General features: G+C 41.2%; 1 protein-coding gene across 1 annotated transcript in view; it reads left to right on the top strand.

Annotated features, from left to right (window-relative positions):
• Gys2 (glycogen synthase 2) overlaps positions 1-18116 on the top strand; it is a 35137-nt gene extending 17021 nt beyond the window's left edge. The window contains exons 8-16 of the mRNA XM_041637927.1: positions 1700-1806; positions 2824-2883; positions 3322-3400; positions 4392-4505; positions 6626-6752; positions 11251-11346; positions 12424-12587; positions 13662-13742; positions 17072-18116. Of these exons, the coding sequence (XP_041493861.1) occupies positions 1700-1806; positions 2824-2883; positions 3322-3400; positions 4392-4505; positions 6626-6752; positions 11251-11346; positions 12424-12587; positions 13662-13742; positions 17072-17293 (1050 nt within the window). The 3' untranslated portion in view covers positions 17294-18116. The remainder of the gene's footprint in view (positions 1-1699; positions 1807-2823; positions 2884-3321; positions 3401-4391; positions 4506-6625; positions 6753-11250; positions 11347-12423; positions 12588-13661; positions 13743-17071) is intronic.
• Positions 18117-18467: the final 351 nt, after the last annotated feature.

Raw genomic sequence — 18467 nt, 5'->3', positions numbered from 1 at the left:
TTGGCTTCCACAGACTAGGACAGATGTTGCTAATTCAGTTTCTCCCTGCTTTTACCATCTACACCAGCTCCCCAAGTTGACAGATCTCCAACTGTTCATCTCTGAAGGGTTCCACCAACATCAAGAAGGTTCTACTCTTTGCTCAGAAAGCAGGCCTAAAAAAGAGGAATTAAGCAGAGCAACCCAGGCCAAAGGAGACAGCTGTAGAAAATGACTTTAGACTATAGCTATTGATTAAAGTGATTGGTTTATATTCCGAGTCTATCGCACTAAAATAAAGAACAAATGATACAAGAGTGTGAAAGTTCAGAGCTATCAAGACGCAGAGACATTGGGCGTCCTAGAGATGGCTCAGCAGTTGAAGATACAGGCTTCTCCTTCAGAGCTGCGTTCCCCCACCCACATGGCGGCTCACAACCTCCTGTAGCTCCAGTTCCAGGGCATCCAATGCCCTCTTCTAACCTGCTCAGATTCTGTGCTCTTGTGCCCACACCCACACACATACACACTTAGTTTAAAACAAACAAACAAAGAAACAAGATACTGAGACAATATAGATTTTCCTGAGTTCTGCATTATTGTCTCCAAGTTTTTTGAAATATAGTTCTTCTTTTCCTCTGTTAGCAAAAATATTATACCACGTATGATCAAAGACTTCCTAAAACTGCATTATAAGTAAGTGATTAGTAATAATAGCACCATGTGCAAGAAAGATTAAAGTGAAAAGGATCATTCTGGTATAATCTTTGTTCATATTTCCAGACATATATCCATAGGCATGTTTTGTAAGTATGCTCATAACTGTGAAGTGTCAGAGGGCAGAGGCCACTCAGCTGATGGAAAGACGTCCCAAACTCAGGACATAGTCTTTCATTTTAAGCCATAAGGATATCCACATGCTCATAGTTTTAACTGAGTTGAGGCTTTTCCTCCAAAGTGTCTTGATACATGTCATTGTCTTGTGAGAGAGAGATGTTATGCCCAAGGAATGTGTGGAAGAGAACAAGAAAATTTAGATTTTAGATGTTAAAATAAGTATCAGTTTAAGTATTAGCTTTTTCCCTAATAGGCTGTGGGTGCTCAGATAAAATATTACACAATCCGTGCTTCCTTAGCATCAGTAGAATGAGATGGGTCACATCTAATGTGTGTGGTAGTTACAAGGGCAGAGGTCAGTTGTGTGTTTATAGTGCCCAGCACAGCATCTGCTACAACCAAAGTGTGAAGCATAGATTTGCTCTATTCCTTTCCGTGTTGGCCTAAAAGTCAAAATGCATCATATGAACCATCTAGGAATGAGACAGAAACATGCAAAAAATCCATTTGTACAACTCAATAAATTAGATAGAGTTAGAAGAAGAATCAGAAACAAATCCTCATTAAATTTTGGACCTCAATATTTGAAGAAAGAATTTTGATTTTTTTTTCTGTCAGGCCCCACAGAAAAAACACACTGACCTGAGTAGCTATTATTATCTATTTTACATGGCCAGTGGTATGGAAATATTTGTTGCTGACAAATCCTGCTTGGAATTCAGTTAGAAAAGTCTTGGAAAGACATCAGCTTCTATTCTGTGGCTCAGAGCTTGGTGTTCTTCCGTGATACAGGAAAACACTGTTTCCCAGGCTTGCGGTCCCTGTGCCAGGTGCTTTTTGATCTTTGCTAGGTGACGTTACTGTGTTTTCTGTCCCTCCTCAGATGCATAAGAGCAACGTCACTGTGGTGGTGTTTTTCATCATGCCTGCCAAGACAAACAATTTCAACGTGGAAACCCTGAAGGGCCAGGCGGTGCGGAAACAGCTGTGGTAATCTCGCGTTTGTCAGCCTTCTCTGGCAACACGTGAAGGGAGTTTTGCCTAAGTGTATGACCTCAGAGCTGTGCCCCTGAACTTCGTTTCTCTTTGACGACTGTCGCATAAATACTGTGTGGTTCTCTCCTCCTAGCTGATGCATTGGACTGTGCAATGCCCGTAATACGGGGGCAGTACTAGGAAAACTTTCTAACAAACAGCCACAGAATGAGCGCGTGTCCTTATATGGGTTTTAAAGATGGGCTGGATGTATACCAAAGCAAGGAGCTGAGTATAACGACCCCCTCTACGCTCAGCCCAGATCAAACAATTACCAAACACTTCACTAAAGTGCTCTATTCACTGACCCTTCCCTCTCTCAACCATTCCCGTTACTGCAAGCAAAAAAAGAATTCCAGCTCTCTAGGCTGTTCAAATGTTTTGTGACCTCAGTCCTGGATTTTTTTTTTTCTCAACCAAGCTAAATTAGACAGTTGGGAAATAATCGGAGGGGCTGCATTAAAAAAAAAAAAATCTTTGTAACTTTAAGGAATGCTAATGAGACAACAGCACCTTCACAACAGATGGGGTCTTGGTTCCCTTGCTATCCCTGTGTCAAAAGCACTACAACCAAGGCAGCATATAAAGTAAAAATTTAATTCAGTGTTCACAGTTGCAGGGGGTAGAGTCCATGAGCATCATGGTGTGGAGGCAGCAGGCAGGAAGGCAGCAGGCAGCAGAGGTGTGATGCTGGAACATCAGCTGACAGCTTACATCTTGACCTCAAGCATGAGGCAGAGGGAGCTAACTAAGAATTACATGGGCACTTTGACACCTCAGAGCAAAGCCCATCCCCAATGACATACCTCCTCTAACAATGCCACACCTATGAAATCTTCTGAAACAGTTCCACCAACTAGGGACTAAACATTCAAATATCTGAGCTGCTGGAGGCCATTCTCATTCAAACCCCCAAAGATCAAAATGAAAAGTTATGATTGCATGTGAATTAGGAATCTGTCTGTCAAACAGGGACACTGTGCATTCCTTGAAGGAAAAGTTTGGAAAGAGGCTTTACGATGGGTTATTGAGGTAAGTGCTTAGAACAACTTACGCATCAACATCTAAGTCTTCACTATCCACACAGCCCAATTTAGTCACTTTTCACGCATTTTCTTCTATACGTAATGGAAGTTTTGTAGCCTTTGAAGATGTCATTTGAGCACTAGACTTTTACCTTTTGTTTGACAGTATTAGTGAACAGCTTGCACGTAGGAGACCATGTGTGCATATGTGCACAGGTTCTCGTTCACTGGGTAATCATTAATACATCAGTCTGAGACTGAAGGGGATTTTAAGTTCAAATATATATTGACTTAATATAACAAATAAATAGTAAATATTCATATATTAAATCTGTGTTAACGTCTTAGTAAATAGCATTATTACGATAAAAGAGCTATATATGCCTGGCAGAAAGAACTTAACTAGTGCCAACCGTTTTTATTTTAAACACTGTTTTCATCACAGAGGAGAAATTCCTGACATGAATACCATCTTGGATCGAGATGACTTAACAATAATGAAAAGAGCCATTTTTTCAACTCAGGTAAGAAAAATTTAAAGGAAGTTACAATCTCTTGTGATCATTAAAATAAATCTAGGCAAATTTTTCTTCATTCATATGAAGGAATTTGCCAAATTAGGAAATTTCAAATCTGAGAGTTGGAAAACATAATTCTTTTTTCATTCCATGTATGTTTGTGGTTGTGAAGCAGGGCATGCATGTGGAGGTCAGGGGACACCTTGAAGGAGTTAGGGTCTTTCTACCATGTGGAAGGGGACAACTTGAAGGAGTTAGGGTCTTTCTACCATGTGGCTCCTAGAGATGAAACTCAAATAATCAGACTTGAACATTTGACCACCGAGCCATTTACCCACCCAGAACAGTACTCTTAGAGGGTCACTTAAATGATTTTGTATGTGATTTTCTGAATTGCTTCTAAGGGTTTCTTTAAGAAATCTCACAACGTCTGCCTTTGAACCTATTTACAGAATTCTTTTTGAGCCAATGTACTCAGCTGAAAAAATTATTTCCAATATAATAACAACAAAATAATTTGTGAAAATCTCCAAAAGTGCATAACCCCCACCATAGTAGAGAAAATGCCAATGCTTCCTTACTGATCCAAAGTGTTGTTTTAAAATGTGCTGTAGTATTCTAGACATACATGGGGATCCTGTTAATAGTGTGGTTTGCTAGACAATTCCAGTGACTAAGTTCATCCTGGGTGCAGATTCCAAAGTACCTTAGCATTCTAGACATACCCGGAAGCATTCATGACGTCCACACCTTTCACACAGTGGCAGCATGGGGGGGGGGGGAGGGGGAGCAGAAGCTTTCTGTTCACAGTCTGTAAAGGAGATTCTGAAACTCTTTCTTTTCCCCTGAAAGACACAAAGCTTAATCATCAAAACCAGCGTCATCTTAGAGGGCTGAGTACTCAGAGGGAGCACGAGACGTCCCTGGCCTTTTGCAGAAATGAGTCACACTTCTTAATGCTTCTCACCACCGCCATTTTCTTCCCCTGTTCCCGCAGAGACAGTCCTTGCCTCCTGTCACCACTCACAACATGATTGACGACTCCACGGATCCCATTCTCAGCACCATTAGACGGATTGGACTTTTCAACAACCGTGCAGACAGAGTCAAGGTGGAACTAATTGGTTTGTTATAAACGACTTCAGAATTGCACAGAATAGGCGGAGGCAAAGACTCAGTTGGTAAAATGCTGGCCATGCATGAGCCTGAGGTCACCCTCCAGCACTCCGGTACAAGCTTGGCCAGGTGCCACATGCTTGTAGACCCAGTGATCGGGGAATCCATGGAATCTCTGGAGCTCACTAACAAACTAGCCTGGCTTAGTTGGTGAGCTCCAGGCCAGAGTGACCCTGCCTCAGAAAGTAACATGGAACACTCTTTAAAAACAGCACAGCTGTAGGGACATCAAAACACACATGCACACACTAGAACACCTGTCCCCATGCTCACATATACAAACAAAAGAATTATGTAGAATATACTTCGGAGGGAATTTATTACAAGCTCTTCATTGTTTTTTGTAAGTGTTTTCTGTAAAAAAAAAAAAAAACCACTTAAACACTTCTAAAAAAATGATTGATTCTGCTTCTTGTTTTAGGTGATTACTGTTAGATCTCTGTCAGCTCTGAGCTTTGATCCTAATATTTGTATGAATTGAACAATGTTATGAGCAGGCACAAGGAAATTACCTACTTTTTAGTGATCAAAACATATTCTAAAACTTACTTCAGGAAAGAACTCTGATAAGAGTTGTTTTTTAAGTATTTTCATTTTCTTTTGTGGTATCTTGTTTTTAAGATTACGTTTATTCATTATTTATTTTGTGTGTGTGGTGGAGGATAACATATGGCACGGCAGTCATGACAAGGTCAGAGGACAATGGGCAGAGTCAGTTCTCTTCTTCCACCCTCAGTTCCTGGGGATCAAACTCAGGTTACCAGGCTGAGTGATACACACCTGTACCTCCATGTATGGATGTGCGCCATGCGTATGTCTGGTACCCAAGAAGGCCAGAAGAAAGCATCAGATACTCTGAAACTAGAAGAGATGGCTATCAGTCACCCTGTAGGTTCTGGGAATCTAACCCAGTTCCTTTGGTGGAACAATTAGTGCTCTTAGCCATCTAGCCATCGATCCACCTCTTCACCCCCCCTCCCCCGTTGGATTTCTATGTGGGTTCTGCACACTTGTACAGCCAGCCTTTTCATATTTCCCCATCTTCCCATACACTTTAATAGCCTTTATACTGTGTATACACTTTAATAGCCTTTAACCCAAGAGCAATTCTCTGGGAGCCTCATCCAGGCACCACCTCCTTTCTGTAGCATCCTCAGTGGCACTGTCTGTTTGATGGAACTGATGAGTCTCAGTTGGCACATTGCTATCCCTCCAATGTCTTCATACTGGGGCTCACCTTTGGCTTCATTCATCCTGAGTTTGGACAAATTAACAATGATGTGTATTTATCATTACAGTATGAGATAGGAAGCTTTGCATCCTAAACACTTTTGTGCTCTGCATATGTCCTGACAATTCTGTCTTTTCTAGAATATCATACAGTAGACGATATTTTACATAGAAGTAGGTATTTATGATTTGACATTTTATTCCTGAACAACGGCACTCTGCTGCACATAGGCCTTTATGTACATGTGTTTTTCTTTGAGGCAATCATGACTTTTGAGCAGAGGCATGAATAGTATCTTTGCAGAACACTCCAGTGTTATGTGGACTAGGGAGCCTTGGGGAATAAAAGTGAATTCTGGTAGGTGGCAACAGCCTCTAGGTGAGAGTGGATGGCATGGTGTAGCTCGGGCAGGACTGTTCCAGCCTCTTCCCTCCCCTGAGGTTTGTCTCCCTCAGAGGACTCATGTGTAGGTCACAGGTGATCCATCCCCTCTTCCCTGCTCAAGTTGGGAACAGACTCACAAATCAGACAGGGATCAGCAGTTGGGGAACAGGGCTGGAGGAGGCTCAAGGGAAGAGTTTGGTGTGAAAGCAGAGAATGTGTGTGCGACCTCTCCACCATGTGACCCAGGATTTGAAGATGAAGGGCAAAGTTAGTACAGAACAGAGATTTTGATTTACAGAGTGGAGGGAGGTGGAGGGTCTAAGATCCTTACAACTTATTTCTCCTCTATCCATGAACATCAAGCACGTGATATCTCTAGGATAAAGTATAGGGGGAGTTTGTCTTTGCTTCATTTTCTTCATTAGAACTTTCTTTTTTAGGTGATTTTACACCCTGAATTCCTCTCCTCCACCAGCCCGCTACTACCCATGGATTATGAGGAGTTTGTCCGGGGTTGTCATCTTGGGGTGTTTCCATCATACTATGAACCCTGGGGTTACACTCCAGGTATGTGACATGTATGAGTACAGATAGATTCTGATTGGGTTGCACGTTATTTAGTATGTGTATGTATGTTAAAGTTGGCAGGAAATCTCTACTGAGACTTTGCTTTCTCAGTTCCTATAAAAAATGATAAGGGATGGATCCATTCAAGCATGAGTTTTATGCTTTGTAGATTCTGAGAATAGGAACACACCTATGAGACTGTGCTTAGAATATACAAGGCCGTCCCTCCAATCTCCAGCACCACTAAATAAATAAATAAATAAATAAATAAATAAGCAAACAGTTTGCCTGCATTCCAGCATAAAGGATAGGAATAACTTTCATGTGTCTTCTTGGTAATAAAAAATACCCTCCCTGATCTAGATTAATTCCACTTATTTTAAAACAAAATGCTAAAAAAAAAATTATTGACCTACAACCCAAGAGAAAACAGAGGCCAGGTAAAGGGGCAGTATTAGGTTGAATTATTAACAATTTCACAATGTCAACATATTTAATTTTTCATGTGTATATTTGTTTTGACTACATGTATGTGTGTGCATACCATGTGCATGTAATGCCTTCATGGGCCAGAAAAAGATATCAGATCCCCTGGAACTGGAGTTATAGTTGATTGTCAGGCACTATGTGGGGGGCAGTGGGAACCCAACCCAGGTCCTCTGCAAGAGCAGCATGTCTATATTTTCATCTAGAATTTAAATACAGTATCTAGAATTCTAAAAGGAGAGGCTACTGTCACCCTCACAGTATGAGCAGTCTAAGGGTTCTGAAGCTGTTTTATTCTGATCTATTGTTTCAGTCCCATCAAATTACAAGACAAGAATTCTATAGTATTGGAACAAGCAAACTGTAAAGGGTTTGTTTTTTAATTTTCCTTCTTTTTCTTCATTAGAATTTTCACTTTTAGGTGATTTTGCACCCAGAACTTCTACCTTCCATCCATGTAATTAATCAACAGTAGAAAATTATTTATTTATTTATTTATTTATTTATTTACTTATTGGATTTTCAAGACAGGGTTTCTCCGTAGCTTTTGGTTCCTGTCCTGGAACTAGCTCTTGTAGACCAGGCTGGCCTCAAACTCACAGAGATCCGCCTGCCTCTGCCTCCCGAGTGCTGGGATTAAAGGCGTGCGCCACCACCGCCCGGCTTAACAGTAGAAAATTATTAAAACTTTAACAGACAAAATATAACTACTTCTTGAAATTCAACATAAAAATGCATTTAAATCGTTTTTCTCCCTTGTAGTTCTAAAGCTTATTATTAGTGTCACGTCTACATTTTTGAAAACAGCTTTCCTTCTTAAGAGGATCTGTCCTCAGAGACTATTTCAATTACATATTTAATAAAGTAATAAACAAAACATATTTTGTTGATGAATGGAACAGATGTTATCCATTCCTATTCCCATGATTTCTAGTGTGCAGTTCAGTTTTCCTGTAGGGAAACCTATTGTGTACAGAGGAGGAAAAAGCAAATGCGTGACTGACTGACGGGACTGGGAAGACATGCCCGTCAGTGCAAAGACTGTTATAAACCTGCCCTGCCTTTCCACTGGATGGTTTTGGTTGTTGGTTTGTTTGTTGTTTTTATTGTTTTTTGAGACAGGATTTCTCTGTGTAGCTCTGGCTGTACTGAAACTTGCTTTGTAGACCAGACTAGCCTCAAACTCATAGAGGTCCACCTGCCTCTGCCTTCCAAGTGCTGGGATTAAAGTTATCCACCACCAACGGCCTGGCAAAACATCTTTTATTTAAGGCATTTCACTTTTATTTTAAGTGTATAAGTGTTTTGCCTGCATGGGTGCCTATGCACCACAGTCATGCAGTGCCCACAGAGGCCAGAGGGGCATTGGATTTCCTGGGACTGGGGTTTCAGAGGGTTGTGAGACACCATTTGTGTGCTGAAAATCAAACCTGGGTCCTCTGCAAGAGCAGCCAAAGAGTTTAGCTATGGAACCATCTCTCCAGGCTCCCAACACTTCATTCTATAAGACCCCAAATCATAGAGATTTATCTAATGTTCTAAGATGAAGGACAAGGAAGAAGTTATGGTATATAAATAGGGGAAGGAGGTTGTGAGAGTTAACACAGCCAGTGCGTTTTTTCTGTACGTTTAAATTGACCAAATGAGTATGTTAGTGTTCTTCCTGTTGTTTTGATAAAATACCCTGACAGACAAACAAACAAACAAATAAAAAAACCTAAAACAACAACAAAAACGGCTTATGGAAGAAAGGTTTTTGGGAGACTTGTGGTTCCAGCAGCGCATGGTCTGTCGTGATAGACAAGATAGGACAGCAGACATGCAAGGCCTGGAAGCAGGCGTAGAGGGCTGTGTCTGCGCTCAGGAAGAAGAGAGCTGACAGGCAGAGGAGAGAGACTATAAACCCCAAAACTCTCCTCCAGCAAGACTGCAGCTCCTAAAGGTTTTGTTCATTCCCAAATCGTACACCACCAGCCATTCAAACACATGAATCTATATGGCCATCTTGTATTCAAACCACAAAAGAGAATAGTTACTCTCTAAATTGGTACTTGAAGAGAAAGCAAGCCTTTCTGTGGCATAGATTTAACTAGAGTACATCATCTCTAGTTTGTTTTCATAACAATAACATGGTGCTGTTTTAACTATAGAAAGCACTCACTAAAGCCAAGTGTACATGTTAAGTTTTTTCTTGTCAACTTGAAATCAGCTAGTTATTTGGGAAGCGGGAACCTCACTTGAAAAAACGCCTCCATCATATTGGCCTGTATTGAGAAAATGCCTCCATCAGATTGACCTGTATTGAGCAAATCGCTCCTTTAGATTGGCCTGTAAGCAGATCATTGGGGCATTTTCTTGGTTAATGACCGAGGTAGGAGCATCCAGCCCACTGTGGGTGGTGTCGCTTCTCCACGGTTGGGCCTATGAAAGCTGAGAAAGCCATGGGAACCAAGCCAATAAGCAGTGTGGCTCCATGGCTTTGCTTCAGTTCCAGCCTCCGGGTGCCTCCCTGAGTTTCTGCCCTGACTTCCGTTCAGGATGGACTGTGAGACCTAAAGTGAAAAAACCTTTTCCTCCCCAAATGTTTGTGTGTTTAGGACAGCAGTAGTTAGGAAGCTAAAATACCAGCACTGGGCTTTGAGAAGGCCTATGAAATGTTTATTTTATAAAATTCATTCAAGGGACATACATTGAGCTTCCGTGGTTTCCTGGCTTTTACTACAAAATATATTAGTGAATTACTGAATGAGAATGAAAATAAGGGTTTTTTTTTAATCTTATGGCATTTTTAAACAAAACTTTGTATTTATGTAGCTATATGAATTATTCCTAGGAGGAGTTCCAAAATTTTCGGCAGATATTAAAGAAGTTGGCATTCCCTATCTATCCCCCTTCTGCAACCTCCCTAAAAGTAAAAAGCACTTCTGTGTGGCTCCAGAACTGAGCCAGGAAAAAATATTCACAAGCAGAGGAGACAAAACCGTGATCTAAACTGAACCACCCCACTCGTAATGACACAACTTTTGTACACATCTCCACACAAGAACCAATGAGATTTCCATATCCTCATAAATGTATATTACTTGTTTAAAATGTGATGTTGGGATAAGGAGATGGCTCAATAATTAAAGGACTTGGCATGTTGGCATGAAGACCAGCATTCAAATCCCCAAAACCCACCAAATGCCTCATGGGAGTGGCAATAAGCAAGTGATTCCAGTCTCAGAGGAAATAGGAAGGGGGTCCCCAGAGAAATCTGGCAAGTTATACCAGCTATGGATTTTATTGAGAGACCTTGCCTAAATGAATAAGGTGTAAGAGCAATTGAGGAAATTTCCTTGACATCAGGAATGTACACACACACAGGTTCACACTCTCATGCACAAATAAACAAACAAACAAAAAAAACACAGCTATCTTTGAGAGAAAGATATTTTTATATTTATATATAGCTTAGATATTTTGTGGGAAACAGGTTTTAATTAAAAGGTGAGGGAAGACTGAAAGAGACCATGAATTCCCTGCACCTGTAAGAGAGTGGCTGCGTTGTGTGCAGAGAAGATTACAGTAGGGGAAAACCTGGCTGTGTCCAAGCACTCACCCTCCCCTACAAAGTCACAAGCAGAGTCACAATCTCACAATGGAACAAAAGTCATCCAGAAAAATAGGCAGCTGGGCTAAGCCAGTAAAAAGCAGCAGGTTCCAGCAAGAATTCTCAGACTGGATGTCTCACTTCAGGCCCAGCTTTTCCATGTTTCCGGATTCTACGGAGAGGCCAAGTGACATCAACTCCTCATGCTTTAATTTCTTCACCTTTCAGAGAGGGATGATGTCAGCATCACTTTATGGAATGCTTGCAAAGATACCTGTGTTACGAGTGCAGATAAAGGGTCTATACCATGTTGGGCGGGGAGTAACAATCTGCTACTAGGAAACAGGGCTTTTTCTCCTCCACGTGAACGTGGGGGTTGAGAGCGGGTCTGCAGCTCCTCCTTTGCCCATTCTCTCGCAGCCGAATGCACCGTGATGGGCATCCCGAGTGTGACGACAAACCTCTCTGGCTTTGGCTGTTTCATGCAAGAGCATGTGGCTGACCCTACTGCATATGGTGAGATTTTTTTCCTTCATTGTGTCCTCAGGGTCTTCACAGGGTCTAACGCTAAAGCTGTCCTGTAATGAAATTAAAGCTTATATTTCTCATTGAATTAAAAGTAGATATAAGTAGGGGATCCATAGGGAAGAGTGTTCTTAACGCTTGTAGCGGCGTAAAATGAATGCAGACAGATTGTAAAAAATATATACAGCTTTAATGTAGAAATAGATTTACAGTACCACGGTTTCCGCGGAGAACAGGAAGCAGAAGCTGCGGCTGGGCGCACACCCGGCAGATTTATAGGTAAACATTAGCCTGAGGCGAACATGCCCCCAATGGGCTGGACTTGGACTTATCCCTACAAATGCTGAATATTTTGCTCTCAAGAAGAATTGCAGAGGGGTGAAACTTGGGCAAACTTTACCTTTAAGTTGTTTTTTGATGGTGGTGATAGGATATTTTTTCCCTTAAGTCCTAGGAGCAATAACACGGTGGGTGTGGTCTGGGAGTATGCGTATTGGTCGCTCTATAGAGAACACGTTTATTCTTTGAAAGATCCATGTCATGGTAGAAAAAAAATCACTTTTAAAGACTAAAGGACAATTTGCATTTCACTGTGTATCCGTTCATGTTGCATAGCAACAAGACCAGGATGGGTTCTCTGCCTGTGTCTGGAGTCTGCAGGAGGCAGCTCTTCTCTGGTAGTTCTCAGTGAGGTTGTTTAGTGGGAACACGGAGTGGGGGAAGGGGAAGCTAACATAGGTTCCATCCTTTGTTTCTGGTTAGCAGCAATTCCTAGAGAATTACTGAGCCAGAGGGCTAGATATATTTTTTAAGGTAAGATTTGTTTTAGTGGCAGAAGGTTGATGATGATTTTTAATAATTAGAAGATTGTAAAAAATATAGAGCCTTAGAAGAGGGGAAAAGAAAGTGGAGGTGGTAGCTTAGGCAGGTACTGATGATGGGCAAGTTGTGGTCTTTGGTGGAACCTAGGCAATAAGTTAGATGTCGTGTTTTCATTTATGTGTGTGTTCTCCAGGTGTTTTCATTGAGAAGTTGGAAGTTGTTTTGATCTCTGTCTGTGTTCTGCAGGTATTTACATCGTCGACAGGCGCTTCCGATCTCCAGATGATTCTTGCAATCAACTGACTCAGTTTCTCTACGGGTTTTGCAAACAGTCACGCCGTCAAAGAATCATTCAGAGGAATCGCACAGAAAGGCTCTCCGATCTTCTGGACTGGAGATACCTAGGCAGAGTAAGAAAGTTCCTCAGGAGCTAGGCAGAGCTCATTGAGATCATATTACCCAATGAAAACCTTACCTCTAGTCCCCATCTGTAAACTAAACTCAGTACCATGAGTACTGAAATCTCAGGGTGTGTCCCTGTACCTTTTGACTGAATGAGAGTCCTCAAAAGTCTATAGACCCAAGTCTTCCTGGGTTTAGATATCCATGACACCACATCTTTCAGGATGTAGCATGAACCCAGCATGCACTTAGGTTGATGCCTAACAGGCATGCAGAAGTGCTTTGTGGAGTTGAGAAAATGTCAAGAGCAAAGACCTTAGTTGTTTTTCACTCCACAGATGCTACAGTCATATTCTTCTCTGATGCAGGGTGGAAAGGACATGATCTTTGAATGCATTAACTACAAGCAATGCCTCCACTCACTTGTTCCATAGCTGTGCAATCATCTCGGTGTCCATATAGCCTAACACTGAGTGATTTAATACTAAACAAAGCACCTTAGCTTCCCTGTAATATGGGTTTTGCATATTATTGAATTCTCCTGGTCAAGAATTGGTGTAACTATCAGCTGAGTATCTAATCCAATAACACTGGTACTCAGGATGACCTAAGCAGTTAATGCTACTCCCTCATTTGAACTGAGAGCAGGAAGGCCAGGGCCTTAGTTCCGTTCCTTATCTTGGTCTGGGCAGGATTAGTGTCTAGTATGTCTAGATAAGAAGAATGAAAGCAGTTTTCAGTCACGTTTACATTCAATCCGGATCTCAGCACGGCTAACACAACTGATCTCCCACAATGTTTTGTGTTATTTCTGGACATGTATATTGACAGGTAAAAGAACCATAGATGGTCAGGTTTTTTATTTATTCTCAATTTGGGATACACAGCTTTCCCAGCTTCAAATATACAGCAAGCTATCAGTCAACACAATGACTGATATGGTCAAGTATCACACAAAAAGTACAGTTTTACATAGCAGTTGATATGGAGATAGATTTTCCAGGCTTAGGAAGATAGGACTTTATGTACTTACTTGGTTACCTCATGTGTTCAGAACATGTGAACTGGCTTTGTTTTGACAGTATTACCAGCATGCCAGACACATGACTCTGAGCAGAGCTTTTCCAGACAAATTCCATCTGGAGCCCACCTCACCTCCAGCGGTAAGTATTTGCTTTTTTACAAAAAATGACATTTCTTATTTGGCAGTTCTAACAAGACCTTTGAATCCGTAAGTAGCTAAATATGCCAGTAGTCCACCTTTTATGGTATTAGAACTGTGAAGAATGGAGGCACACAAGCCTGGATGGCTGATTCATATCATTGGAGGCATATCTCTTCATTATAACTCTCTCTGCTTTGATGCTACTAGGGGGTCGCTACTAGGTTCTCATTTTCCTGAGAGTTACTCAACAATAGAGTGGGTTGATTTAGCAGGAGGTAGATTTGCTATCCAAGTGTTTAAATATAGAATGACCATTTGGCAAGAATGAAATAGAGCAAATTCAAGCTCAGAGGGGGGATTGGACCCTAAGAGTGGTTTTGTTCCATTCAGCACAGTCCAGGGGAGTTTTCTTATAAGAACCAATTAGACATCTCTATCAGTGAAAGCATCATAGTTCACAGGTGCTCTCTTCTAAAGAGAGAGAAAAGGGAACACCTGAAGGCAGCGTAGAGCCAGGCATTTCTCTTCAGCATGATCCATCCTTGCTGGAATCTACACACTGATCTGAGGACTACATCTTTTTAACTTTGCATTCATCCAGGGACAGCCTCAGAGTGAGAAGATGAGATCTAGGTGTATTCAACATTTTGATATTGTAATACTGTGCTGTTGTGTACAAAGTTCACACAAGAACTATACAATTAAGTTAACATAGTTTTTAAACAACCACAAAGAAAACCTTAGCCTTTTAGAAAATGTTTACAGTTTTGTGTTGGGCCACTTTAATAGCCATCCCTGTTGGCCTCATGTAGCCCATGGATGGCACGTTGGACACATCGGAATCACCATTGTATATAAGATCACCTAGGGACGTGGACGTATAGTACCAGTTACTTAGGAGGCTGAGTCATGAGGGTCATTTAGATTTGTGTAAGACCAACATAAGCAACATGGAGCAAGCCTGCCTTAACAAACAAACAAACAAACAAACAGCCTTTGTGTCCTGAAGAAGTATCTTTTGAGCAAATAAACACAAATTTTTGCGATATGCTCAGTATCAAGAGTCATCGATCTTATCACCCCCCCTCACGAACTATCCATTCTCATCAAGAAGGCACAAATCCCTCAAATCCAGTTACACTCTGATTAAAGGTCTTAGGCAGGTATCATTCTTACAAAAACAACTTTAATAATGCAACAACTAGCCCGCCTAGGTCAAATTTCTGGAAAAGATGTAGAAGGAAGTGTTAGCCCCTAAATGTCCCCTCGGCACATTCCAAACTCTGGGTTTACCATTGTTCTCACTGGAGAGCTGGGTGTCTCATTTATCCGAAGGTGCACACTTTACTTGCTGACTCAGCTCCATTCACCCATTTATATTTTATTCAGCGAACGAGTATTTAGCTCTTACTCTATCTGAGGAACTAAATGCAGGTTCAGCTCTATTCAAAAATTCCTTGACACTTTCATAGATGAGTACAAGGTATTTAGATCATTCCCCACCTTCCAACTTCATGTTCTCTCCTCCTGCTCTTCCTTCTCCTTCTGACGCTCTGAGTCCAATTAGTGCTGCTTGTATACATGCAGGTGTAGAGCGCTAATCAGTATTTCGCATGGAGAGGGATGCGGCCCACTCCTAACTGAGGCAACTGTCAGCAGTTGATGGTCAACGGGAGAGGGAGAGTCTGTCTTCTTTAGCAGCATGATGGGTTGGTTATTCATGCTCCAGTTCCTTTTCTGATTTTAAGCAAAGTACTAGGAGATTGATAGGACTATATGTGTATAACTTAATAACAATGTACAAAATGATTGAAATGAGGCCGACCAATGGCTTTCAAGCACGTGCACTCCTGCGAAGCAGGTATGATGCGGTGTATTCCAAGCTATGCCTTTGGTGGCATTGTGATCCATGACGCACAGCACAGCTGGCACTCAGCATGTGTTTGTCAAGTGAGCTTTCTTAATGTTTCCACACAGCTGGGCAGTGTCACTAAAGCCTTGTGGTGCTTTCCCACCAACTGAAATGATGCAATTGGTACAATCTCAGGAATCAGTGAGGTCACCCAGCCACCAGGATTCTATATAGTGGTGTCTGTTGGTGGCCTGTTGAGCTGTCCATGTTCTGGAACTTTCTGAAAGCATCTGTAAGAAGACAGAGCAATGTGTATGGCCATTGAAACTAAAGAAGGACTTAGGGTTGTCACAGACCCAGCACTAAATTTTACCATGGCTTACTCACATCATTTGCTTTTTCTCTGTCTCTTTTTCTCAGAGAGGAAGCAAGAAGAATTTATGTGGATATTGTTAAAATATTAAATGATATATATTAAATGATTATGTACAATGACTATAGACAGTATATATAGTACTTGGTATATTTTAGTGCTTAGTCAAAGATAGTCATGTGTTTAATGAGTCTGTTTTAACACTGATAGTACCAGAGTCAAAGTTCCTAAGCTCCTGAAGGATCACAGTAGACTACCTAAAAACAATTCAGTTAGTATCTATACTGTCTGTGTCACTGAAAATCAAGAAGTCAGGGCTGGAGATGTGACTCAGCTGTTAAGAGTTGCTGCTTTTCTGAAGATCTGATTTCAGTTGTCATCACTCCTTATGGAGTAACGGCCTATTAGTTTAGCACCAGGGAATCTGATGTTCACATCTGGTGTCTGTTAGCAATGTGGTGTGTGTGTGTGTGTGTGTGTGTGTGTGTGTGTGTGTGTGCCTGCATGTGTGTTTGGATGATTTTAAACCTAAGGTGATTGGGGAAAAGATAAATCATGTATGTATATGGCACGTACTTGTATACAAACACACACAAACACACACGTAATTAAAATCTTAAAAAGACAATTATATTTAAAAAGAGAAAACCACCCAGGTGTGGTGGCAACATACCTTTAATCCCAGTACTCTGGAGGCAGAGGCAGGTGAGTTTGAAGTCAGCCTCGTCTACATTATGAGTTTCAGGACAGTCAGGGCTATGTATAGAGACTACTTTAAAACCAACAACACAAACAAAACAAAACTGACGTTAAAAGAAAACCCAGAAGACTTTTATTCTTTCTATCTATCTATCTATCTATCTATCTATCTATCTATCTATCTATCTATCTAATCTATCTATCTAGAGATGATAGAGTTGTTTATTATGTGCTGTGTTCTGCCTGCATGTATGCCTGTAGGCCAGAAGAGGGCACCAGATCTCATTACGGAGGCTTGCACTCAGGACCCCTGGAAGAGCTGCCAGTGCTCTTAACTGAGCCATCTCTCTGTCCCCACTAGAAGTCTTTTTTTAAACATGTGTGTCTTATTTGTCTTCTGCAGACGGATGGGTTTAAGTATCCCAGGCCCTCCTCAGTTCCCCCTTCTCCATCGGGATCTCAGACCTCCAGTCCTCAGAGCAGTGATGTGGAAGATGAAGACGAGGACGAAAGATACGATGAGGAAGAGGAGGCTGAGAGGGATCGGCTAAATATCAAGTCACCGTTTTCTCTGAACCACGTTCCTAAGGGGAAGAAAAAGCTTCATGGGGAATATAAAAACTGACCCCCAGCGAACGGCTCTCCGAGAGAGTGAAAATGCGCGACTCCCTTTTTCTTCTGAAAATCGCAATGGAATATGGAAGAATGGAGGAGATTAAGTAAATGACGGTTTCGTAATTTGGGATGAAGCATTTTAATCTTCAAGTCTTGTTGTCCTTGTAAATTTAAAGATGAGGAAGGTTTTTGAAGTGGCAGGACTGGGGACATTTTAATGATAGTTAAATTAGTCGGAGATGGTGACTCATACCGTTAACCTTAGCACTCAGATGGCTGGGGCAGGACAATTGGCCAGACTAGGTTAAAAAGTAAGACACTACACACACACACACACACACACACACACACACACACAAATAGTTAACGCAAGTGATAAGTGATCAGAAATTTTTAGATGCTTTTTTTGTCCAAAAATCATCATCATCCTTTGATTAATATTTATGGAAGCTTCTATACTCCAAGCAAACCTCTTCCAGCAAAGAATGATTCTTAACTATAATTGCATGACTCACATATTTTAAATAAGACTTTGTTATTCATTTGTCATGTGCCTTAAAGCCATGAAGTTCTTTCTTGCTCTGCAGATGATTGTCAAAATCCACAAGAAAACAAACTACCCCAAATCTGTGTTCTATGTATTCCAGTGGATATTTACTACATGACGTCGGAAATCTAGAATTTGTGTCCAGATCGTTGATAATAAGATATTACCGCCAACGTGTGTCACCTTATTGTAACATGACTTTTGTTGTTTAAATGGAAATTTCAATCTTTTATAAATAATTATTAATCGCCAAATCCAAATGAATAAATGTGTCACTATTTACAAATTTTATTTTCTTTGATAATATCTTGCTTAAAATGTTTCAGACAAATTAATATGTGTGAAGCACTTGTCATGAATAGAGCCTAACATATTGAAAGGAATCTTTTTTCCCCCCCAGGCAGGTTTCTCTGTGTAGTCCTGGCTGTCCAGGAACTCCCTCTGTTGACCAGGCTGGCCTTGAACTCAGAGAGATCCTCCTGCCCCTGCCTCCTAGGTGCTGGGATTAAATGTGTGTGCCCGCACTGCCCAGCTGAAAGGAATTTTAAAAAAGAATTACTGAAAAAAGGAGAAATCTCCTTCAATATGGGAACAATCGCTCTAACATCTGGGATTACTAAAGGGGGTGGTTGAACGG

Source organism: Microtus oregoni, unplaced genomic scaffold, assembly GCF_018167655.1.
Source record: "Microtus oregoni isolate MIOR12 unplaced genomic scaffold, Mior012 000002F_ref0000024, whole genome shotgun sequence".
Taxonomy (NCBI): domain Eukaryota; kingdom Metazoa; phylum Chordata; class Mammalia; order Rodentia; family Cricetidae; genus Microtus; species Microtus oregoni.
This window is presented reverse-complemented; position numbering and strand designations above follow the sequence as displayed.